This window comes from Macrotis lagotis, chromosome 1, assembly GCF_037893015.1.
Source record: "Macrotis lagotis isolate mMagLag1 chromosome 1, bilby.v1.9.chrom.fasta, whole genome shotgun sequence".
Taxonomy (NCBI): Eukaryota; Metazoa; Chordata; class Mammalia; order Peramelemorphia; family Peramelidae; genus Macrotis; species Macrotis lagotis.
In genome coordinates this window covers 399,460,060-399,485,250 of record NC_133658.1, presented here as the reverse complement: position 1 = coordinate 399,485,250, position 25,191 = coordinate 399,460,060, and the positions used below count along the sequence as shown (strand labels likewise).

The 25,191-nt window shown below is 41.3% G+C and overlaps 1 protein-coding gene across 4 annotated transcripts in view; it reads right to left on the bottom strand.

Annotated features, from left to right (window-relative positions):
* The window catches only part of ANXA6 (annexin A6), a 59,818-nt gene that overhangs the window by 8,774 nt on the left and 25,853 nt on the right, over window positions 1–25,191 (bottom strand). For all 4 annotated transcript variants that reach the window (XM_074212586.1, XM_074212584.1, XM_074212583.1 and 1 more), the window contains exons 6-19: window positions 24,524–24,614; window positions 23,546–23,625; window positions 21,135–21,191; window positions 20,076–20,169; window positions 19,646–19,741; window positions 18,421–18,479; window positions 17,997–18,119; window positions 16,990–17,048; window positions 14,900–14,978; window positions 13,797–13,878; window positions 7,712–7,806; window positions 7,050–7,163; window positions 6,592–6,682; window positions 6,262–6,341 (exon numbers count right to left, since the gene is read on the bottom strand). In XM_074212586.1, the coding sequence (XP_074068687.1) occupies window positions 6,262–6,341; window positions 6,592–6,682; window positions 7,050–7,163; window positions 7,712–7,806; window positions 13,797–13,878; window positions 14,900–14,978; window positions 16,990–17,048; window positions 17,997–18,119; window positions 18,421–18,479; window positions 19,646–19,741; window positions 20,076–20,169; window positions 21,135–21,191; window positions 23,546–23,625; window positions 24,524–24,614 (1,200 nt within the window). The remainder of the gene's footprint in view (window positions 1–6,261; window positions 6,342–6,591; window positions 6,683–7,049; window positions 7,164–7,711; window positions 7,807–13,796; window positions 13,879–14,899; window positions 14,979–16,989; window positions 17,049–17,996; window positions 18,120–18,420; window positions 18,480–19,645; window positions 19,742–20,075; window positions 20,170–21,134; window positions 21,192–23,545; window positions 23,626–24,523; window positions 24,615–25,191) is intronic.

Sequence of the window (25,191 nt, the reverse complement as noted above, 5' to 3'; positions counted from 1 at the left end):
AGAGGGACAGTAAGTGAGTGCAAAGGCACAAAAACAGTAATTTCATGTTTGATAGGAATGCCTTGTTTAAGGAACTGTTAAGTAAGCTGGTATTACTCAATCAAAGAATGTATGGAGGGAACTGAAGAATAAGAAGATAGGAAGGGGCCAGGTTTTCATTTGTCCTGGAGGTAACAGAGAGTGAATGGAGCTTACTGAATATTGTTCAGTTTAGTGTTATCCAATTCTTTGTGACTTCTTTTGTGGTTTTCTTGGCAAAGATACTATATTGATTTGCCATTTCCTTCTCCAATTCATTTTACAGAGAAGGAAACTGAGGCAAATGGAGTAAGTGACTTATCCAAGGTTGCACAGCTAATAAGTGTTAGAGGCAGTTATTTGAACTCGGAATGATGAGTATTCCTGATTCCAGGTTCAATTTTAGGTACCTCTTAGTTGTTGCATGAAGCTGTAAAATAGCTCTAAAAAAAAAGCAACAAAAAATTCAGGCCAAATACAATAGCCAAAAGTTTGACAAGCAAAATCTATTACTGTTACACTTGACTGATGTGCAGGATTAGTTTTGCTGAACTGCTTTTCTTCCTCTTCTTTTTTTATTCTATGTTAAAGTAGCATCTTGACTGGTAAGAAGGGGGAGGAAGGGATATTTGAGGAAATGAAAGTGATATAAAAACAAAAGATATCAATAAAAAATAACAAACCAGTAATTAAGGTTAGTGCCCTAATGCCCAAGTTAAAGGACACACTCCTCACTTCTGTAAATAATTGGCAGATTCTCTTCTCAGGAGAGAGAGACCTCTTTTGTAAAGAGGTTTATCAAGTATTGGGGATAGGTACCTATCTGGGCATTTTTCAAAAGGAGAATTCCATAGCCATATGAAAAAAAATGTTCTAAATCACAAATAATTAGAAAAACACAAATTAAATCAACTCTGAAGTCCTCCTCCATGCCCTTCAGATTGCAAAGTTGACAAAAAAGAAAAATGACAAAAATACAGTGATTTTGGTGAATTATTTGGAACTATGTCCCTAACTAAACTGTGTATTTCCTTTGACCTACCAATACCAATATCATATCTTCAAAGAGATCAAAGAAGAAAAGGAACAACAGATACAAATATCTTTATAGGTGCTATTTTTGAAGTGACAAAGAGCTAGACACTTAACATTTGCTCATCGACTGAGGAATGGTTGAACAAATTGTGGTATGTAAATGTATGGAATACTGTTGTGCTCTAAGAAATGATAAAGAAGATGGTTTCATAGAAGCCTAGGAAGACTTGTTTGAACTGATCCAGAATGACTAGAGAAGAACCAAGAGAACAATTTATACAATATTGTTCATCTGTGGTTTTTTTAGTCATGTCCAACTCTTAGTGACCCCATTTGGGGTTTTCTTGGCAGAGATACTGAAGTGATTTACCATTTCCTTCTCCAACTCATTTTACCAATAAGGAAACTGAGGCAAACAGGATCAAGTAACTTACTGAGGGCTTATAACAAGTAAGAATCTGAAGTCAGATTTGAAGTGACAAAATTATTCTGTGTTAAACTGACATCTTGATGGATAGGAAGGGGAAAGGAGGAATATACGAAGAAACAAAAGTGATATGAAAACAAAAAAACAACAAACCAGTAGTCAAGTTTAGTACCCTAATGCCAAAGTTAAAGGATGCACGCCTCCTTTCTCTAAATAATTGATAGATTGCCTTCTCAGAATTGTAATTTGTATTTGTATTATGTATCTAGTTTCAGATACTAATTACATATTCCTGACAACAGTACTGGCATTCTATCAGCACTGTGCTGCTTAGCTGCCCAAATTATACAAAAGCAATCATGTAAAGAGAAGTAGTAGTCTTATTAAAACAAAATCTAGGGGCAGCTAGGTGGCGTAGTGGATAAAACACTGGCCTTGAAGTCAGGAGTACCTGGGTTCAAATCCGGTCTCAGACATTTAATAATTACCTAGCTGTGTGACCTTGGGCAAGCCACTTAACTCCATTTGCCTTACAAAAAATCTAAAAAAAAATCTATCCATAAATTTTAGAAAAAAATGAGAAGACTGGAATTTATCACTTCAAAGTGCTCTAGAAACATGAGTGACTGCTTCCATTCTCTCTATAATATCCTTCTCAGCTACTGTCTTAAGACAATGGTTTGGGGGCAGAGCCAAGATGGTGACAAGAGCGGATCTTGTCTTGGGCGCTCTCTCATAAGACTTCTAAACTACGGACTCTAACTAAATTTTTGAGAGACAGAACCCACAGAGGGACCCAGTGAGGCAGTTCTCCTACTCAAGGTAACCTGGAAAAGAGCAGAAAGGCTCTGCTCCCCGGGGTCAGAGGGGTGGCCAGCCAAAGGGGCTGCCTGCCAGAGCCTCCTGGAGGCAGCCCCAGGGCACTGGGAGCTGCAGCTCACAGCAGCTGTGGCAGTTTCCTGACCTTCACCCCGGGGAACACCAGGCACAAATTGGGGGAACAGCAGGGGACCTCTGCCAGAGTGAGCACGTGAAGTCCAGCCCTCAGGGCACACAGCAAGCAGGGAGCAGCAGAGTGGCCAAGGCAGTCCCAATCCAGGAAAAAGAAGCAGGCAGAGCCTGTAAGCAGGAGCCCCCAGAGCGTGAGCCCATTGAACCTAAGGAGGGGAGTGAAGAGATAGACTGCCGAGCTCAGTCCCCGGAACAGAACTCTGGGGCTCTGACCACATTCAGATCCTGATTGCAGTCTAGGCCCCCCATAGAACAACAGGGCCCCTTCCACCTCAGCCCCGTGGCAGAGGGGGGCACATATGGTCATTCACAGACCAGGAAGGAGGACAGAGCTTCTCACATTGAGACCTTTGTGGGAGTGTCTCAAAAGCTCAGGAAGCACCCCAAAACCAGGCTAAAGCTGGGAAAATGAGTAAGCAGAAAAACAAGAGGAACACCATTGAGAAATATTTTGCCTGTGAGCCCAAGAAGGATCAAAATACTCAGTCTGAGGATGAGGAAGCACAAGCTCCTGCATCTAAAGACTCCAAGAAAAACAGGAATTGGGCTCAGGCTATGACAGAGTTCAAAAAGACTTTGAAAATCAAATGAGGGAGTTAGAAGAAAAACTGGGAAAAGAAATGAGAGAGATGCAGGAAAAACATGAAAATGAAGTCAGCAGCTTAGTCAAGGAAATCCAAAAAAATGCTGAAGAAAATAGCATGCTAAAAACCAGCTTTGGTCAAATGGATAAAACAGTTCAAAAAGTTATTGAGGAGAAGAATGCTTTAAAAAGCAAAATTGGCCAGATGGAAAAAGAGATAAGAAAACTCTCTGAGGAGAACAAATCCTTCAGACAAAGAATAGAACTCAGGGAGATTGATGAATTTACCAGAAATCAGAAATCAATACTTCAAAACCAAAAGAATGAAAAATTAGAAGAAAATGTGAAATATCTCATTGAAAAAAACAACTGATATGGAAAACAGATTTAGGAAAGATAATTTAAAATTTATTGGAATACCTGAAAGTCATGATCAGGAAAAAAGCCTTGACATCATTTTCAAAGAATTACTACAGGGAAAATTCCCCTGATATCTTAGAAGCAGAGGGCAAAATAGAAATGGAGAGAATCCACCAATCCCCCCAAGAAAGAGATCCCAAAAAACCAACATGAGTGACTGTTTCCATTCTCTCTATAATATCCTTCTCAGTTACTGTCTTAAGACAATGGTTTGGGGCAGAGCCAAGATGGTGAATATTACAGCCAAGTTCCAGAACTCCCAAGTCAAAGAGAAAATATTACAAACAGACAGAAGGACACAATTCAAATACCGTGGAGCTGCAATCAGGATTTCACAGGACTTAGCAGCAACTACATTAAACGCTCATAGGGCTTGGAATATAATATAATATACTGGAAGGCAAAAGAGCTTAGAATGCAACCAAGAATCAACTACCCAGCAAAACTGAATGTCCTCTTCCAGGGAAAAAGATGGACTTTCAATGAACCAGGGGAATTTCAAATGTTCCTGTTGGAATGGCCAGAATTGAACAGAAGGTTTGATCTTCAGATACAGGACTCAGGTGAAGTATAGAGATTGGAGAAGGGAGAAAATATGAGACTTGATGATGATGAACTACATATATTCCTGTATAGAAAAATGACACTGATAATACTCATATGAACCTTCTCAATTATCAGAGCAGGTAGAAGGAGCTTTTATAGATGAAGCACAGAAGAAAGCTGAATTTGAAGATAAAATATGGTGTAAAAATGGAGTCAACAGAAAAAAGGAAAATGTAATGGGAGAAATAAAAAAGAGAGAGGGAATAGGCCAAAATATTTCATATAATAAGATTTTTCTTTATTCCAATGAGCTATTGCAATGATATGGAAGGGAAGGCAAGGGGGAATGAGGGAACCTTTGCTCTCATCAGAGGTGGCTAGGAGAGGAAACAGCATATATACTCAATGGGGTATAAACATCTGGAGTAAGAAGGAGGGGGGGAGCAGGGGGAAGGGGTGGGGATGTGAATAAAGGAGGAGAGGATGTACCATGGGGGGAGAGTGGTCAGATATAACAAATTTTCTTTTTTACTTCTTGCAAGGGGCTGGGATTGGAAGGCCTGTCCAGGACCATAGGGCCAGGTGGATGCTGGGCCTAAGGGGTGGTAGGGGGGCTCAGGGCCTCTTGGCCCCAGGACCAGGGATCTGTCTGCTGTGCCACTCAGCTATCCTACAGCAGAGTCAGAGTGAAAGGAGAGAGAAAATATAGTACATGGTAGTGGAAAAATAAGAAAGGAGGGAGCTGTGATCAGCAATGGCAATGGTGGAAAAATATGGAAGTAACTTTTGTGATGGACTTATCATAAAGAATGTGATCCACCTGCGACAGAGTTGGTGGTGCTGGAACAGACTGAAGCACATTTTTTTAATTATTATTATTATTTGGGGGGGGGGGTGCAGGGCAAATGGGGCTGGGTGGCCTGCCTGGGGCCGCATGGCAGGGTGATCGTTGGGTGTCTGAGGCCGGATTCGGACCTGGGTGCTCCTGGCTCAAGGGCCAGTGCTCTGTCTGCCACCCATCTGCCCCTACTATTGTTACTATTTTATTTTATTTTAGGTCTTTTTTTTCTTTCTTTGGTTTATGCAGGGCAGTGGGGTTGGGGGGGGGGGCTTGCATGTCACACAACTGGTTGATTGTTGGGTATACGGGGCTGGATATGGGTTTGGGTGCTCCTGGTGTCTACTGCGCAACCTGTCCATACCTACAATTATTACTATTATTTTTTTAATTTTAATTTTTTTCTCTCCCCTTTACTTTATCGCTCAAGTGAGTCTATATTTTGGGGGGGAAGGGGGTATTTTGTTTACTGTTAAACAAGAATATTTTATTAATGTATAAAATACATTGTACAAAATGAGAATAAATATAAATTACAAAAAAAAAGACACTGGCTCTTCCTTCTCAGTCTATTCAAGCTAAAATAGTAACCAAGTCTTGGGCAAGTCACATTCCTATTCCAAGTTTCAGTTTCCCAATCCATTAAATGTGAATAATAATCTTCACTTAGTCAACTCTCCCAAAGTTTTTGTGAGGATCAAATGAAATCATTGTATAAAGATAAAGGAAGATATGTGAGTAGAAAGAGGTTCCTCTCACTGATTACCCTCACAAAACAATTCACCGATGATCCCTCTTTTGGGGTAGCTAGACAGCACAGCAGACAGACTGGGCATGAAAATAGGAAGATCTGAGTTCAAATTGGGAAGGAAATAGGAAACTATACCAGTTTACAAGTCAGACACAACTGAAAAGACTAATCAATCAATATTCCCTCAGTGTGTCTGGAGTTTTGCACTTTGTATTCACTGAAAAAGGATTGTGGTAGTTCTCCTGTGGTAGGCATAAGGAAGTCTTCCACACTCCCTGTGAACAACTCCTATCAGCAACATATAACCATCATGCCTGCCCTTGCTCATTCCTCTTTGTCTTCATTTCAACAGAAATCAAACTCTATCCCTAGGACCCTGGCTTCTGAAAGGGTAGCCTCTTCTTTATCTTTCCTGGAAATAGGATGCCATGTTACTATATGCATATGTCTCCCATCCCCTGGCTCTTCATTCTAACTCCCTTTTTATGTCTTCTCTTCCCCTGAATAGAATGAAATATCTTGCTTGATTTTATTTGTACTCCCAGAGCTTGGCAATGGGTGCTTAATAAATTAAAATCATTCATTTGTTTGTTCACGCACACAGAAACACCTGACACTACCTCCTGCCTTACCGTGGCTAAGGAGACAAGGATCCTCTTAAGGTGGCCAGATGTGTCTGAAGTCAAGTCATCTTCCAGGGATTTATGGTAGTCTGAGGAGAGAAACATGAAGGACATGGGACTGAGCATCCTTTACAGGGAAACAAAATATGCTTAGCTCAAATTGAAGAGAAGTCCATCCTATCACTTGTAAAACCCAAAGGGAGGCAAAGTACACCTAGAGTTTTTCCAAGGGTTCTCCCACACCAGTTCTCCTGTTTCCATTGTCCTCCTCTGGTCCAGCCCAGAACTTGCCATATTTCCTTGGTCTGATTCTTTCCCTTTACTTCTTTGTCCTCTTACCTTCTTGATAAGCTTCATTGATGGCGCGTATTTCTTGGTTGTTCCGAGTGGCCAGGATTTCAATCAGAGCCTGTTCATCAGTGCCAGCTCCCTGGAAACCCATAGGGAAAGACAAGGCTCAGTCATAGCTTTGTCCCCATTACCAGAAAGACCAAGTCTCCAATTCAAAGCCAGAAGGGGCTACCCCCTGCTTCTACTGTGTCATCATGCATGCTAGGAATTCAGGGCAAGTCAATCTTAATTTGATTTTTACTCCATTTCTTTCCAGGTTCTGGCTTTCTTTTACCTGCTGTTTTTCTGCTCACCTATTTCCTCCTGAGCCAATTGCTCATTGGCACAGGGAACTCAGAGCCAGATGGGCAATGGAAAGGAATAGGGTGTGGGAGGTTGTCCTCTGAAAGCCCTCCCTCTCATTCAGTGCTGTTCAAGTTTTCTCTCCCCTTCCCCAGCATGGGTACCTCCATGGCCTTCTTCAGTTGTTTGGCATCATAGTGTGCAGGGGGCATCATGAGTCCCAAGATCAGCCTTGCCAGATTACCTGAGATCTCAGACTTCAAATCAGCCATCAGGTCCTTTATAAAGCCAAAGCAGAGAATAGATTTTGGGGGGTGGGGGAAAGGGGTTAAAAAGAAAAAGAGGAAGAAAAAGGTTTCAACAATAGAAGAGTATCACCTGGGGTTAGGGGAATAGATTTAAAGACAAGGGCTTTGGGTCAGGGTAAGAATGATGGTATTGTAAGATGAATCAATTTAGAATAAGACAACTGATATTGAGAATAAAGTCACAGGTTTAATCAAGAGTAAGTCAGCTAGTTTTGATATGTTTGCTATACTATCTCCCTAACAAACCTAGACACCTGATCGACTACCCCCAAATGCACATCATTGGTCAGAAGAGGAAAAGGAAGAGAATATAAAACCCATACCCACTGTTTGAGGTGAGAACAAAAATGTCCCTGTCACCTTAAAGAAAGGATACTGCTATAAAGATGTCTAGACTGTGGGTGAGTAACTATATTAATAAAGATGAGCCAAAAAAAAGGCCCAGGAAAAAGAAGAAATTGGTCAAAATTGTGGGTGCTAGAGTTAGGAAAAAGATTCAAGTGTGAAACCATCCTCACCCGGCCAAAGTGGGACTTAAAAGTCTGGCGAATTTGTTGCCGCTGGTCATTGCTTCGGTGTGTGATGATATCAATGATGGTATCCTCATCTGTACCTGAAATGACCAAAGGGGATTCAGAAGGATCCAGCAGGACAGGCTACAGAAATATCCCACAGATTCTCATCCTGAGCAAGTTCTTGGTGGTGTGGTACCCATCTCCACTGATCAGTAACTTCCCAGACCCTCTCTGATTTAGATGATGTCTAGCCATTGCTTAACTCTGAGGCACCAGCTAGAATGTTTCCCTCTGAGCCTGAGGTTTCATAGTCCTTCTTTATTATATCATTAGGGATGTTAGGGGACTGCAAAGTCAATATAAATGGAAAATTTTAACCTGTTAGCCAAAAAAACCCAGTGTCATTATAGGGTGCATTGACAGAGGCACAACAATCAGAAAAAACTTGGTGATAGTTCCATTGCCCTCTGCCCCAGGAAGACCATAACTGTTTGTAATTTTATGTAAGATCTGGGAACAATGTTTTAAAAGGGATACTGATTAGTTGGAAGATACAAAGAAGGGTGGCAAGGATGGCTATATAACATGAGAAGGAACTGAAGGAGAATACAGTGAAGAATTTCTCTTCCCAGAAAAGGGGAGGGGGTAAACAAAGCAGGCATGGGAAAGTGGGGGAGAACAAGATATCTGTCTTTAAATATCTGAAAGGGGAATATATTAAACGGAAGGGGGAGTGTATTTGTTTAATGTGACCTAAAAGAATAGGTCTAGAATCAATGAGTGCCAGTTAAAGAGAAAGGTCCTTTACATTAATATAAAAAATAAGTTCCTATATATAAAAACTGTTCAAAACTGCAACAGGTTGTATCAGAAGGTAGGGAGTTCCCCATCACTGGAGATGTTGAATAACCACAAAACAATAGCTAACATTTTTATAGTATTTTAAAGTTTTCTAAGAGTTTCATATATATATATATATATATATATATATTTGTAATTTAATCTGACCTTCATACCTACCCTATGCATTGTTATCCATATTTCACAGGTAAGGAAATTGACGCCTAGAGAGGTTAAAATAGCTTTCCTTGAGAGGTTAAATAGCTGCTAGAAATGTCAGATTCAGGATATAAAGCTATGTTTTCCTGACTCTATTCTAACCATGTCTCCCTTGAAGCAGGGGCAGGAAGCATGACAGAACATATTGGTTAAAAAATGGGGAGGGGGGAGGTAGAAACAAGTGATATTGTCATGGGAATAAGTAGAGACTACCTGAAGAAAGAAATAGGTAAATTCAGAAAATAGATCAGGCTTGGAAACATGATAGACAAGAAATAGAAGATTTCAAATATCTAGATATTTGCTAAAGCTCCTTCTTCCAAAAGGAGAGCAGCTAATAAATTCCTGGTTTGCCTTAATGATAAGGTAATCTTTCAGAAGGTAGCGATGAAACTACTGTAATGAACCTGATTTTGACAAAGATGAAATGGTTGGTGAAGAAGAAATATAGGACCTGCAGGCAGGGATAGAGATAACAACTCCCTCTTTTAGAATTCATGATACAGAAAGAGAGGAAAGTAGGGCATAATCTGATATACACAGCAGATTTTAGGAAATCAGATCTCAGAGAGTTCAGAAAAAGAATAGCTAAGATCACCAGCATAAAATACTATACATGAGATAGTTCAAGAGAGATGAGAAGATCTGAGGAATGAAAACTAAGAATGCGTTCAGAGTAGGGAAGTACATTAAAGATTTACAGATAGGACTTTAACAAGATATTGGGGAAGAATCAAAAAGGGATAGGATCATTAATCACAATAGAGTAAATCATGATACACTCTTTGTTTTCTTTAAGATAAATAATGATTAGACTGAAAAGGACAGAACAAAAATAACTAATAAGGGTCTAAAGCCCAAAATAAGACACATGTGAGAGCACATTCAATTCATTCAAGTAACCAGGTTGGGGTGAATTACATCCCAGGTATCTAAAGAATTATAATTGTTATTGGATTTTTTATAAATGAAAAGGAATAAAAAAAGTCAGAGGACTGGAGATATTTTAATGTTTTTGCAATAAAATAATACAGTAGAGCCAGCAGACTGTAGACTAGAGTTTGCTTTTGACTTCTGGAAAATGCTAAAACATATTATTAAAGGGATGGCCTGTGAACATTTAGACAAGGAAGCAGTGATCACGAAGTGTTAAAATGGCTTCAATTAAGAATAGGTTTGGGGCAGCTAGGTAGTGCAGTGGATAGAGCACGGGTCCTGAAGTCAGGAGTACCTGAGTTCAAATCCGGCCTCAGACACTTAATAATAATTACCTAGCTGTGTGGCCTTGGGCAAGCCACTTAACCCCATTGCCTTGCAAAAAAAAAATAGGTTATACCAGGGTAACTTAATTTCCTTTCTTGGCAAAGTTACTAGATTGGTAGATCTCTCTCATTTTACAGATGAAGAACTGAGGTCAAGAGATATTGGTGACTTACTGAAGGTCACACAGTTAATAGTGTCTGAGGCAATATTTGAATCCAGTGTTTTGGACCTAAAATTTAGCATTCTATATAAAATATACCACAGAGATAATTTGTCTGGATGCTTAGTGGTAGGCAGCGAGGTAGTTCAATGAAGTATGTTGGACTTGAAGTCAGAGTTCAAATTCCACTTTAGATACTTAATAGCTATGTGATCCTGGATAAGTGACTGAACCTCTATCAGCTTCAGTTTTCTCATCTATAAAATATATAGGAATAATAAATATTAACTACCTCACAAAGTTGTTGTGAAAATCAAATGAATCAATATATGAAAAATACTTTGTAACCTTAAAAAATTATATACATGCCAATATATGACAGTCTCTCATGCTGTCCTTGTGAATCACTTGCATTCAGAACACCATATCCTATGTTTTTTTGGATATTGCTTTGTTGCCATTCTCCTCCTACCTGTCTGACTTGTCATCTCTTCTCAATCTCTCTTGTAAGATCATTATCTATGTCTATCCCTGATATATATAGTGATGTGTGGGTACATTCCAGAGCTGTGTCCTGAATGCTCATCTCTTCTCTCTCAATGATCTCATCAGTTTTCACAGGTTCAACTACAACCACTAATCACATGACCCTCAAGACTATAGATCCTTCCCTCATCCATCTCTTAAGATCCAGTTTCACAATCCCAGCTGTCTGATGAACAGCTTCCCTAAGATGTCCTATAAACAGCTCCAACTCAGTACATTGGTAACAGAACTTATTAACGTATTTTCTTACTCTTCTTTCTAATGACCCTGTTTCAGCCTAAGGAAACAACATTCTTTTTGTCACTCTCACTTCTTCAACCTCTCTTGTGCCCACATCTCAAAAGTTGCCAAATCTTATTGATTCTTCCTCTCAAAGAACTCACACATATGTTCCATCCTCTCTAGCTAGCACTCGACCTCAGGCTCTTATCATCTTTCGGCTGAACTACTTCCTAATCGATCCCTCTCTAATTTGTTTTCCACAAATTTGCCAAATGGATGTCCCCAAGGTATAGGTCTGATCAATCAAGCCCTTGCTCAAGAGTCTTCATTGGCTCCCTGTGATCTTGAGTATAAAATAGAATGTTTGATATTTAAGTTCTTTATAGTCTGGTTCCAGCCCATCTTTTTGATCTGATTACCTTTCACTGTTTCATTCACTCTATATTCTAGCCAACTTGATGTACTTTTTATTCCCTTATAAAATAAGCATTCTTTTTTTTGTTTGTTTTTTCAAGGCAATGGGGTTGAGTGACTTACCCAAGGTCACACAGCTAGGTTATTATTAAGTGTCTGAGGCCGTATTTGAACTCAGGTCCTCCTGAGTTCAGGGCCCATGCTCTATCCGCTGCGCCACCTAGCTGCCCCTATATTATTCTACCTTTAAATTCATTTGGGTTCAGCTAGATGGTGTAGTGGATAGAGCACGGGCCTAGGAGTCAGGAGGACCTGGATTCAAATACGGCCTCAGACACTTAATAATAACCTAGCTGTGTGACCTTGGGCAAGTCACTCAACCCCATTGACTTGCAAAAGAAAACCCTAAAAAAAATTCCTTTGGGCAGGTCCTCTCCCCTCTTCCCAGTAAGACCTGGTACTCTCTCCCTTCTTATCTCTTTCTTGGTCTCTTCAAAGCTCAGTTCAAGAGGCATTTCCGGTTTTCTCAGATTAATGCACCCTATTATGATTTGTGTATACCTATAACATATACATATACACATATGTATCATGTATTTAATATATTTAATATTTACATATCTGTACACTTATAAATGGAATGCAAAGTTCCTTGAGAGTAGGGACTTAATTCATTTTTGTCTTCAGTACAAATGCTTGCTGACTTGAAGATCAAGAAAGGAAGGAGAGATGAGACGCTTAAGAGGAATTTGGAACTAAATGATGAGAGTCCCAAGAGCAATAATTAATAGTAATTAATAATTCCTCCTTCGATGTAGAGGGAGATGTGTGAAATGTCTCAGGTCTTTGGACCTGTGCCTTGCAACATTTTTTTAAATCGATGACTTAGATGAAGTCATACTTACTAAATTTTTTTTTTTAGGATTTTGCAAGGCAAATGGGGTTAAGTGGCTTGCCCAAGGCCACACAGCTAGGTAATTATTAAGTGTCTGAGGCCGGATTTGAACCCAGGTACTCCTGACTCCAAGGCCAATGCTTTATCCACTATGCCACCTAGCCGCCCCATGCTTATTAAATTTGAAGATGATGTAATGCTAAATGGGATAGCTAACATGTTGAATGAGACTCAGAATCTAAATATACCTTGATAGGTAAGAAAAAAGATGGGATCTTAGGAAAAAAAATGTAATAGGGATAATTAAAGTCTTACACTTGGTTCAAGGAATCAACTTCAAAGACATCTAGTGGTGGTGAAGTCATTCATGTAAAAAGAAACTAAAGGTTTTAATGTGCAACATGCTCAAAAGGGAGTCAGTAGACAAGGGCTAAATAATCTTGCATTGCTCTGGAAGTTAGTGTCTAGAGTAAGGGTGGTGATTGACTTGCTGTACTCAGACCCAATCAGGCCACATTGGGAGTCCTGTGTTTGGTTATGACAGCCACATCTCAGGAAGGGCATTGAGAAGAGGTAGTTCTGAGGAAGGCAGTCAAGATGAAAGATATTTATCGAGATGATAAATACTGCATAAAAAACATCTAGAGGAATGGCAGATACATAGCCTAGAGAAGATCTTATGGGATACAGGATAGCCATCTTTAAATATCTGAAAGATTGTAAAGAGAAAAGAGGTCTTATTCTTAGACTTGGCCTACTCGCCTCCAGAAGACAGAATGGGGAGCAAAAAGTGTAGAAGTAGCAGAGAAAGATATTTAATATAGATGTAGGAAAAAACAAATCAGTCAAAGATGGAATAGGAGGGAGTGAATTCCCTGCTTTCCTGGAAATCTTCAGCAAAGGCAGAATAGTTAGATTAAATGGCTGATTCTTGCTAACTGAAAAAATATTTTTAAATGACTTTGCTAGGGTGGGAGTGAGGAAGGGGGAGTGTCTTTTTTCTAGCTCAGAGATTCTATCATCTCATGGATCATATGAGGAAACCCAGACCTTCCTTTCTTCCTCTACTAGATTATTAAGGTCCCTAGCCAGAGTAGTAGATGGGCACTAAATGGCAGCAGGTGGCACATACTTCATCACTTCTTCACTAGACACAACTCTCTATTTACTGGTATTGAGATCAATATCTGACAGTTGAAGGGGTTTATTTTTTTCAAAGCACTAACACATATTTTATCATATTATCCCATAATTTCAGCAGGGCAGAAATTATTTGTACCATTTTACAAAGAAAAAGAGGTCAAAAAGAGTTGGTGGCACAGGAAGTACAGGAATCCATACCTCTCTTTAGTCTCAAGCCCCATTCTTTCCAATATTTTATGCTGGTGGAATTAACTCAAATAAGTTAAGAATCAGAAGAAAGTCTTGCTTCTTTTTAAGCCTCAAATTCTAGAACCTGCCCTTGTTGCACCCACCTCTTTTTTATCAGTCTGTCTCCTAAAAGCCCCACCACCAGAGCTCCCCCTTACCTAGGCCTTTCATGGCCTTCCTCAGGGCCTTGGCATCTGCTTCTGGGTCAAAATTTGGAATTGGACGTACTGTTCCCTTGAGCTAGAAGAAACGAGAGAGCTGAATAGGATATTGAAAGGCCCCTGCCCCGGGGCCCTAGAGTAGGAGAAGGGGTTTCCCAGCAAGTGCTGGGCCAAGCAACTGGCAGGAGGGAGTGGGGAATAGGAGCAGAGCAAACAGACCCTCCACTCCTGGCAGGCAGACAGAAAGAGACCACCGTGGCTCAGGGCAGCAGTGCATATTCAGTGGTATTCTTGAGAAGTAAAGAATTCCAGGTGATAGAGGCTGTCTGAAGCTTTGGATTACATGAAATCAGAGAATGAGCTTGGAGATATTAAGTTTTACAGGTGAGAAAACTGATGGGGAAGTGACTTGTCCTATGTATACAGGCAGTCTCCGGCAAAGCCAGCTCTAGAACTCTGAGCTGTCAGTCCAATACTTCTAGCTGGTAAGGTCAGGGTAATGATAATTCCTCTAGGGTTGATACTTAAACTCCATCTCCCTGGTCTCCCATAGTCCTGTCCCCTGCCCAACTTAGCTTTTGCCTTGTAGAGGAATCTCTAGATTCCCACCAGATGGGGAAGGGATGAGACAGTACTGGGTAATGATTTACTTCAAATATTCCTGAGCCTATTCATACCTCCTTACATGGGTATATAAAGGACCCTTCGAGCCTCATTACAGGGTCACAGATCGCAGGGATCCATGGCAAATTGTGCCCAAGCCAGTTTGATCTCTGTTCTCATGCATCAAAGCCCCGGACATCAGCAGTGGTCTGAGAAAGACTTTTTATAGGAATTAGTCCATCTTGCTTCAGCAATCCCTGTTAGTGGTTAATAGGTTCCCCAAAACCTTGTGGCCCATTAGGTTAAGGGTTTAATGTGGCAATTTCAGCACCCCATCACTTGGAAGAAAAGGAAGCCTTAGGGTTTGTCCCAGCACCTCCAATTGGCCACCAGGGGGAGGCCTGGAGCCAGAAAAGGAGAAGATGGGAGTCAGCTGTCAGAGAGGAAAAGCCATATGGTCCAAGCAGGAAAGGGAGGGTAGGGGGCACGGGTCTGACCTCCACTCGGGCCACTGCACTAAGCTCCCACATCTGATAGGCCACCTTCGCTGCCTCTGGGAAGAACTGACCTGCAGCACTGGAATGGAGTGGATGAGGGAAGGAAGAGGACAGGTATGGTAAGGAAGGACTGGGATCCATCAATCAACCTACTCCAGCCCCCTCCCCAGCCAAGGTGCACACACAGGATGCTAAACCCTCTTGTTTGATTTTGTAGCTTGGGGGAGAACAGTGTCAGCATCTTATCCCCAAAGCCATTTAAGCAGCCTTGAAATACTCTATCCCCCCCCAAAGATTTAGAGGAACCTCACTTTATGCAAACTCAATCTGGAAAAATTCAGATTAAACCCAGAGAGAAATTTAGATTTATCTTTCATAAAAAAAATTCACTGTGGGAATACTTTACACAATAATCCTCCACCGTGTTTAAAATAGGACTTAATTTTAAAATAGCTTAGGAATTGAATGATTGCAAAAAGAGAGGTCAACATACATTTCATTCCATAAGAGGTTCATCTTTACTCACCCTGGGGAAGGAGGCAGGTAACTATTTCTAATACTGTGAGAGAAGGAAGAGGCCCTCCCATCCCTACAGTACTCCTCCCCACTCCTCTGGCATTCCCCCCCCCTCCCACTGGAGGCTTTCCCCTTCCCTGGTCAAAGTGTTTAGAGAACCTTGGTTTTTTTGTTTTGTTTTGTTTTGTTTTGTTTTTTAGGTTTTTGCAAGGCAAATAGGGTTAAGTGGCTTGCCCAAAGCCACACGGCTAGGTAATTATTAAGTGTCTGAGACCGGATTTGAACCCAGGTACTCCTGACTCCAAGGCTGGTGCTTTATACACTACGCCACCTAACCGCCCCAGAGAACCTTGTTAAGGACATCCTCCCTGGAAAATCTCCCTTGTCCAGCAGGGTAGGTGATCTTTGGCTCTGAAGGTATGGACCTTGCACCAGGACTCTGAATACAAGTACTCAGGGAAAGTCTGCTAACTAGGCTGACATCAAGCCCAGTACATGCTCCAGGACTGAGTTTTGGGGAACTGGAAGATTCAAGGTCTTCCATTCTTAGGTGAGCAGATACATATCTGGGATCACCACAGTCACTCTCAGCATGGCATTCATATATACAGTCACACAAATCTAATTGCACACATTGGTACCTGTACTATGTGTGTGTGTCTCTCTCTTTCATATGTTATGACTTACACATAATTTGACTATTTGTCATTTAGTCAACTGAGAATTGTGTAAGAACTTCTTCCAAAAAAAGAGGGCAACATGGTAAGTCACAGATTGTCTTTCTAGGAAGCTGACTAAGGCCCATGGAAGCAAGTGATATATTCAAAGTCACAAGGCTACCAAGTATCAGAGGTAGGATTTGAATTCATGGCCTCCTGACTCTAAGTCCAGCACTGTTTACTAGACTATAAGACCCTCCTTCCCTCTCGCTCCTTCACACCCACAGTAAGTCCTTAGGTATTTCTTTAATTGAGCTATATATGAAGACATACAGAGATAAGAAACTTGATCTTGGCCCTGGCTCTTCTCCAAATGGCTAGCTTGACCCTCCCATATAAACTGGAGGCTTCTTCCTTGTACTTAGGACTTTTCTCTCACTGACTTACCAACTCCATGAAACATTCTGGATCCCCCCCACCACCACCACCACCAGTGCTGGGTCTCCAGGTACAAAGATCAACCAGAAATATGGGTTATGGAGACCAAAGGGACTCAACTCAGCCTTGGTCAAACCCAAGATGTTTAGAGTTCTAGCCTCAAGAACAGTTAGGAAAATACTACACATGCTTACAAGCTTACACAGAAAAGTCACATCTTATGGAGAGATAAGGGCTTATCTCAGGTCACTATATTATCCTTATTCTTCCCCCTCTCCCAGTGTCACACTGAACCTTGAACCTTCTTCTCATGAGTTACTCACTCTCCCTACCTGGGGTGAGGTAAAAGACAAGAGGGACCAGGATGGATCTTCCCTCCCTGCTTTCCGGACCTGCTGTGACCTTTTCTCCTGACCCTGATTCCTATAAGAGCTGGATCATTTTTCTCCCTCCAGAAGATTACAGAAGGTGACTTACTCATCATCCCCACCGCACAATTTCAGCAGGGCTTTTTTGTACTCTCCAGATGTGTCATTCTAGAAAGAGAGAGTGGGGAAAATTAGCTTTCAGTTCCCCTCGCTGATACCACCTTTCCAAGCAATGAGTATCTAGACTCAGTCATGGGTCCCTTCTCAGCCAGTGAGGAGAGATCCCCAAAACACCTTTTGGGAAATGGACTGAGTGCCCTTGTTGCTCATCAGGTACTGAACTTCTCTTCCAGGGGAGGATGGGAAGGGAGAGCAACAGGTACCACCTAAACCAGCACAGAGACTCCAATCTCTTCATAAATCACTTTGCAATATTCTCCTTCACCCCCTCATTTTTTAGCCACAATGCTCTTTGTCAATCAAAGATAGACACATCCAAGGTCCTGGAGTACTTCCCCTTTCTGGGGCTTGGTTTCCTCATCTGTAGGATGAGGCTTAGACTAATTGGCCTGTAAAGTTCGCTCTTAATGCTCTCTCTCTCTGTTGATGATATCCAAATTATCCTGAATATATCTTGTTTGGATATAATTAGGTGTTGTTTTCCTCATTAGACTAGGAGCTCCTTGAGAGCAAAGGCTATTTTTTTTGTTTGCTTTTTTTTGTTTTTGTATCCTCAGTGATTAGGAGATGCTTAAAAACTCTTGCTCATTGCCTTCTAGTTCTAAGGTTCTAGGATTGATCCTTGGAAGAGAATGGGATGATCTAGCTGAGAGAAACAAGCTTCTTTAGCAAACTAATAGGACCCTATCATATACCAAAATGCCACCTTCTTTGTATCTGTCCCGCTCTTCTAATCTGATGTGACTAGGATTCTTTCTCCCTAGACTTCTAATAAATTCATGCCTCTGGGAATTTTTAAGATGTTTCTCACATATGCAACGTCAAAGGGTCTTCTTGTGGCTGGACCAAGGAATAAATAACCCCGTGATTCAACTTCCTGGGTCTTGGAATAAGTCATTTGTCATTGCCTTCCCTTTATCCCAAGCCTTTGCTCACCTTAATCATGCTGTAAAGGGACTTCTCATATTTGGTCCGGAACACCTCCCTAATGTCAAGCATATCCAACTCACTTCTGGAGACCATGATGCGGATCAAGGTGTTATCCCGAGTACCTAGGCCCTGGAAGAGATGCAGGCAGGGATGGGAAGGAAAACAACTGAGATGATCCTTCCTGGGACAGCCCCTATAGAAGAGGGAGGTAGTCAAAACAGGACTTGGGAACCCTCCATCTGGTCAAGGTCTACTAAGAGAATATGCCCACATGTAGCTCTTAAGTCTCAGGGGCATGGTTCATCATTATCTGATTTAATTCATCTTCTTTTGAGTGTGTATATGATATACAAAGTATGGGGCAGTCCAGGCAGTGGGATCCTGCCCTCAGCTGCCACTCTTCAATCCCACCCCTGGGCCCATCACTCACCTTCATGGCTTTAAAGAGCCTTTCTGCAAAATACTCTGCAGTGCTCCGGATACACTTTACTGGGAAAAGGGAAAAGAGAAAAGAGATTGAATAATGATGAAACATAGCCACTGCACTCACTTGTAAGACCTAAACTTTGAAATTGTAGCATGATAGCATCACAAGGGAACCAGAGCCAATCTCTTCATTTTACAGAAGAGGAGACTGAGACCTAGTTGAAGGGAAGTAACTTATTCAGGGTCACTCAGTATTTCAGCAGAATAGCTATCAGGTCTTCTGACTCCCTGTCTAGGGCTTTCAATCATATCAGCCACCCACTGTTTTCCCTCCAAGAATTTTGTTGTTCATTCATTTTTTTTCAATTGTGTCCTACTCTTCATGACCCCAACTGGGGTTTTCTTGGTAAAGGAACTAGAGAGGTTTACCATTTCTTATGTCAGCTCATTTTACAGATAAGGAAACTGAGGCAACAGAGTTAGGCAACTTTCCTGCAGTCACTCAGCTCTTAGAATCTGAGGCTGGATTTGAATTTAAGAAAATGAGTCTTCCTGACTCTAGAGTCAGGCACTATCCACTGCCTCAAACTCCAGGAATATAAATCCTAAACATCCTCTTTGCCTCAGGCAATTCTTCCCCAATCATGAAAACACTGTCCCTTCCCACCAAAACCATGTCATAGAACCTAAAAATCAAAATGAAGGCCTACTGAAAATCAGTCATAAATCTAAATAGAAATGTAATGAGCTATGTGCTTCCTTCCCAGTACCATTTGGTTTTCAGGGAAAAGACTGTTTGCTATAGATATGAGGGTTCTCTGAGTCTAAGCTATGGACACAATGGTTCCAGGACAGTTCCCTGAGTCTAGTTTGGGGACACAAGGGTTTCTTGAATCTAGGCTTTGAGCATGGGAGATTGCTGAACTTAGTCTCACAGGTATTAGGAAGAGGGGGCAGCTAGGTGGCACAATGGATAGAGCACTAGCCCTGGAGTCAGGGAGACCTGAGTTCAAATCTGATCTCAGACACTTAATAATTAATTGCCTAGTTGTGTGAACGGCAAAGGCTAGTAAAATAGGCTTAGTTTTTGAAAGTTACTGATTCTGAAATTCAAGGAGCTTAATCCCAACCACCCTTCCCTAATGCACCAAGTTGAGAGAACCAGAGCTCCAACAACCCCATGGAAGACAATGGCAAAGGGGGGGAAAAGATGGGATGTCAAGACCTACCAACAGCCAACATAAGCTTCTCAAAGTCTCCAGACAGTTCTCCTCGGATGCTGGCTTCAATAGGAATCCCTGTGGTCTTCAGATATTCATCAAACACTGAATGTAGGAGACAAGGCTATCAGACAGGGACACATGGTGAAGTTAATAGATAATGGAGACTGAGGAAAGACAGGGTTGTTGTGGAGAGAGGATGAGAGGGCCATACTGCTGCTCAAGAGCTAGTATTTTAATGGGGAGTATATAATTATTTATATACATAGCCCACCTACCAAAAAAAAAAAAACAGTCAAAACAACTTAGGTAGTACCAAAAAAGGAACTAAGCCCAAAGGATTGGTGAGAGAAAAAGGAATAAAGTCATATATTCCTTGGGGCAACTGTTTTGCTTGCTCTGCACTGTTGGTTAAGAGGGTCTTGGGACCTGAGCTCACCCAGTCTCAGGTGCTGTTTACTTCGGTTTCCCAAGATGTAGATGAACTGGGCCTCATCGGTTCCCCATTTCATTTCCCCAGCTTCATATAGATCCTGTAAGGAAAGGAAAACTTCATCATGCCAGGAAATACTCTGCTTTTCTCATCAAGACACCTCATGGGTAGAATTTTCTTACTCAGCCTCAGAGAAAGGCCAGGAAAGGAGACTGTGTGACTGGGGATGTCCCTAGTCAAATCGCTAGTGCAGTTTTCTTGCCAGCAAGTCAAGAAGTCATATTAAGCACTCCCCTTCACCTCCTTCTATCCCTCTACAAATGAACAGGTCAGTTAAAGGTTTTAAGATTCACAAAAGTGAAAGCCTTATTCTTTGCACTGACCTTTCTCCAAATAAAGTGGGTCCTGGGTCCTGGCCTCTCCAAATCACAATAAAGGTCTTCCCCTTCCCCACCCCCCAGCTCCACCCTGCCTTCTGGATTTCCTGGTGGTTGAGATTTCTAGGTCTATGAATCCCCCAACAGTATAAACTTCTAGCACCAAAAAGGAAATGGAGCTCATCTTGAGCAGTGGGAAGAGCCTGGCTAGAAAGTTAGCTGGAGTACATTCTGGGGTGTAGGAATTTTCAGAAACCACAACTTTCTTTCTTTTTCCCCCTTAGGGAAGGAGAACAAAGGAAATGACATTTATATAGCATCTAAGTGCAAAGTACTTTTTACAAATATTATCTCATTGAGCATCACAACAACCTTATAACTATTATTAACCCTCTTTTAACAACCGAGGAAACTGAGGCAAACAGAGCTTTAGTGATTTGTCTAGAGACAAAAAGCTAGTGTCTGAGATTGGATTTGACCCAGCACTTTATCTAGCTGCTTCAGTGAATAGTTAACCCCTGTGCAACCAGCAAAAAAAGTCCTTTGGATACTAGCAGAGTAGATGAAACTCAAATGGGAGGTACCGAGAACCTCACTGAAGGGGAACAATTCCCTTCCCTGCAGAATGGTTCACAGCATAGGCCAAGTGATAGCCCTTGATCCAACTCTGCAACAGGTTTTCCTTTACCTTGACGTCTTGGGCAACCAGGTCCTCGCTCACCACATCATCTTCCTCCCGAGTCCCCTGGGGCAGAAAAACATGAGACATTTTCTTCAGAAACCTCCTCCCATTGCAGAGTGCACACTAACCACAAGGTAGGCTAGGAAAGTCACTGCATAGGGGGCTAATAACCATGATCCTTTCAGGCAGGACTTAGCTTCCTTGATCACTCCTACTCTGGGAGTGTAGTGCCTGAGTGAAATGAAATAAGCTTCCAGCCCTTAGTTTTAAAACCAGAGGAGACATAATCTTCTCGTAGGAGTTACTTCTCAGGGAGTCAGCAGCCATCAGGGGACATTCTGCAAGCAGCATCCCAGGTTCCAAATCTGGTCCCTATCCCATCATCCTCAAATGCCTTCATAGGTGCTGATAAGTTATGGTATTACCTTTCCATTAGAGGAGGATCTACATTTTAACAATGATCTTAATTCCAAGGTAGGTATTTCAACATGGCCTCACTGGGAGCTAAGGCCATAAGTGGTTTCTCAGAGGGGGTCAAGGATTCCTAAGTGTCTCTGCTGTTGCCCACATTCCACTGTGTTTTTTTTTTGCAAAGCCTTTTCCTCCTATGTGTCTATAAGGTTTCTGTCTCCATTTTGAGTTTCAAGAAATTGAAACTCAAGAAAAACAAATGATTTGATCGATATTATGTGAGCTAATAAATGTCAGAACTATTATCTTTCCACTATATTCCTTCCACAATGCCAATGCCTCAAATTTGTCTATTTTAGATTGTTTTTCTTAAAGTGGGCATAGGGAAAGTCTATCACTATATAAAGAAATGCTTGCTTTTCCAGGGCCCAAAATGAGGTCAAGGGAAAACAACCCATAGGTGGAAGTCCTGGCTTTTCTATCTTAGCCTTCCTAATTCTTTTGTTCCCTTTTCACCAGGAAGCAACTCAAGACAGAACAGTAGCATCAGGGGGTCCAATCAAATAGTAAGGTCCAACTAGCTAATTGTCTGCTTAAAGAGATATCTTCAAGAACTGCTTGGAAAGAATAAATGAATAGGAGAAAAGGGTGAAAACTGAATTTGGATCTCCTTCTCCTATGGAAAACAAGACGAGGGATGAGGCCACCCCAGGATCCAGAGGAGGGCAGGAAAGCTCAAGCAAGGGCTTATACTCAAGAGTTCAGTATATGCAAGTATCTGTGAATGTATGTGAGTTTGTATGGATGTGAGTTTATGACTGTGTGTATAGGAGAGGGTATGTATGCATAGGAGTGTATGTGTGTATGTTTATGAATGGGTGTATGAATTTGATTATGTATATGTGTGTGAATGTGGTGAATATATGTGACTGTGTTTGTGAATGTGTGAATGTATATATGTATAAATATGTGAATGCATATGAATATGCATGAGTATGTGTAAATGTGTATGAATGAATTAACAACAACATCTTGAGTTGATTAACCTTGATGGATGAAATTCCTCTCAGAAGTTCAGAGAGCTAAGACAACCCTGGGAGATCTGCCATGGACAATGCTATCCCCATCCAGAAGGAGAAAAAAACAAAACAAAAAACCCTACAGAATCTGAATGAACACTACATTCACTTTTTTAAAATTTCTCTTATGCTTTTCTTTCTTATCTCATGGTTTTCTTTCTTTTTCCTTAATCCTAATTCCTCCAACAGAAAATGACTAATCTGTTAAAAAACAAATAGATGTGTGACTGAGTGTGAATGTGTATATGCATATATGTGTAAATGTATATGAGTGCATACAAATGTTTTGTGAACATGTATGTATGTTAATATGGGGGGGTAAATGTGTGAGCATGTGTATGCATGTGAGTAGATATGGACTCTAATGAGAGGCCCTGCTGTTACCATCAAGACAGAATATGAAAGAGGAAATGGGTGCATGACAAAATGCACGTGCCCACATCTGCAAAATATAGGAACCGAGAGAAAAAGTTGAGAAAGAACTAAAAAAAGATTCTGCTTCCCAATAAATGAGAATGAAAGACCCTCCTTGAAAAGCAGAGCAGAGAACTAGAAGCATGGCACTGACACAATGACATCAACATTGGTAGAATGTTTTAAAGTTTGCAAAGCATTTTATATATGCTATCATATTTGGTCCTCACAACCCTGACAGGTAGATGTCATTATAATCCCCATTTTACAGGTAACAGTATGTGGAACAGAAGTTAAGTGCCTTGCTCAGAGTCACACCAACTTCTAAGTTAGAATTTGAATACAGATGTTCCTAACTCCAGGCACAATGCTCTATTCACTGTACCACCTCAGGGTCTGTGAGAGAAGACATAAAAAAAAGAACACACCCCAGTCCAAGGAACAAATCTCTGTGACCTGGAGGCAGGAGATGAGTCCAGAGATGCATACCCACCAGAAGCCTGTCATTATTACCTGGAGCAAGACCACAAGCATCTTCTTGAAGTGGCCGGAAGTATCAGCAACAATATCTTCCTCCAGATTTCGTTCATATGCTAAAAGGAAGGATCAATGGCTTTAGCTTTCCCAGCCACCAGAGAATTCTCTTAGGAAAACCCAATTGGGACCTGTTTCTCCCCACCAGCAAGCAGAAGCCTCTGAGTGTACTTCAGTGTACTTCTATTTTCTTATCCATCACTTTCTCAAGGTGTACCTTCTGCTCCATTGGTCTTCTTAAAGCCCTCCAGAGGAAGGCAAAGGGACCAATTAGGAGACTCCAGCAAGGTGGTTCAGGTAGACCTGAACCTGGGTGGTCACAGGAGTAGTGTCTTCAGACACAAGATTGGTCACTAGATTCTAAGCCTGTACGGCCTAGTCTGACTTGTTAGTACTTGAACTCTCATGCAATAGTCATCAGGAGATAAAGGTCAACTGTATGCTACCTCTTGAAGCACCAAAAAATAACTTCCAGAGAATATTTAATACAACAGGCAATACATATAAGTGATATTATAATACATTTGTGTGTGTGTGTGTGTGTGTGTGTGTGTGTGTGTGTGTAAAATGAATAGAAAATCTTGAGTTCAAATCGTGTTAGCTATGTGACCAGGAGAGGTCTCTAAGTCTTTTAGGACTCTGGGTCACTGTTATAAGGAAAGAAAGGTGCTGACCTGCACAAGAGGAGGGATTTGTCTCATCCAAAAATTCCCTAAATCAATGAAAGTACAGGTTCAATCCCTGTCTCTATGTAATAAATTAGTTTAGCTGTCTGTTACCAGCAGTGAAAAAGACAGAAAGAGAGAGGAGGAAGATCAGGGACCTCTGAAGAATGAGAAGGAAGAAACAAATTGGAACATCTGCATGCATAGTGAACTTGTTCTATGGGTGCCACGGACTTGTGGCCATTGCCCACCCCTAGAATGGGTCCTCAAAAAGATTTTGCTGAATTCTTACCATCCTTGTAGGCTTCCACTAGCTCATGGATCTGCTGGTTGGTTCGAGAGGCCAGGATCTCAATTAGGCACTTCTCATCTGTACCAATGCCCTAGATAAAAGGACAAGTGAGAGGCAGAGGCCAGGTGCTGTGATGGGTCCTGTCATCAAGGTGTGTTAACCTTCAACCCAAGGGAACCTTAGAGACTGGCTAGAGCTGGGCACAGATCAGTAGTGGACTACACACTTCCCTGACTGTCCCTAAGTCAAGACTTAGCAATCCCATGACACTTCAAACTCCATTCATTCAACAAACTATTACTTCTAGGATCAAATGCAAAATCTTCTAATTGACATTTTTTTTTAGATTTTTGCAAGGCAAATGGGGTTAAGTGACTTGCCCAAGGCCATACAGCTAGGTAATCATTAAGTGTCTGAGGCTGGATTTGAACTCAGGTACTCCTGACTCCAGGGCCAATGCTCTATCCACTGTGTCACCTAGCTGCCCCCTAATTGACTTTTAAAGTCCCTCATAACCCAGCTTCTTCTGGCATTTCCAGTCATCTTTGGTCTTCCCTCACATATTCTTCAATGGTGACTGCCCTCACAATTCTCTCATAAAACACTCCATATCTCCTGACTCCATGAATTTTCCAGTTCCAAGGATTCCTGCTTGGAATTCTTCTAAT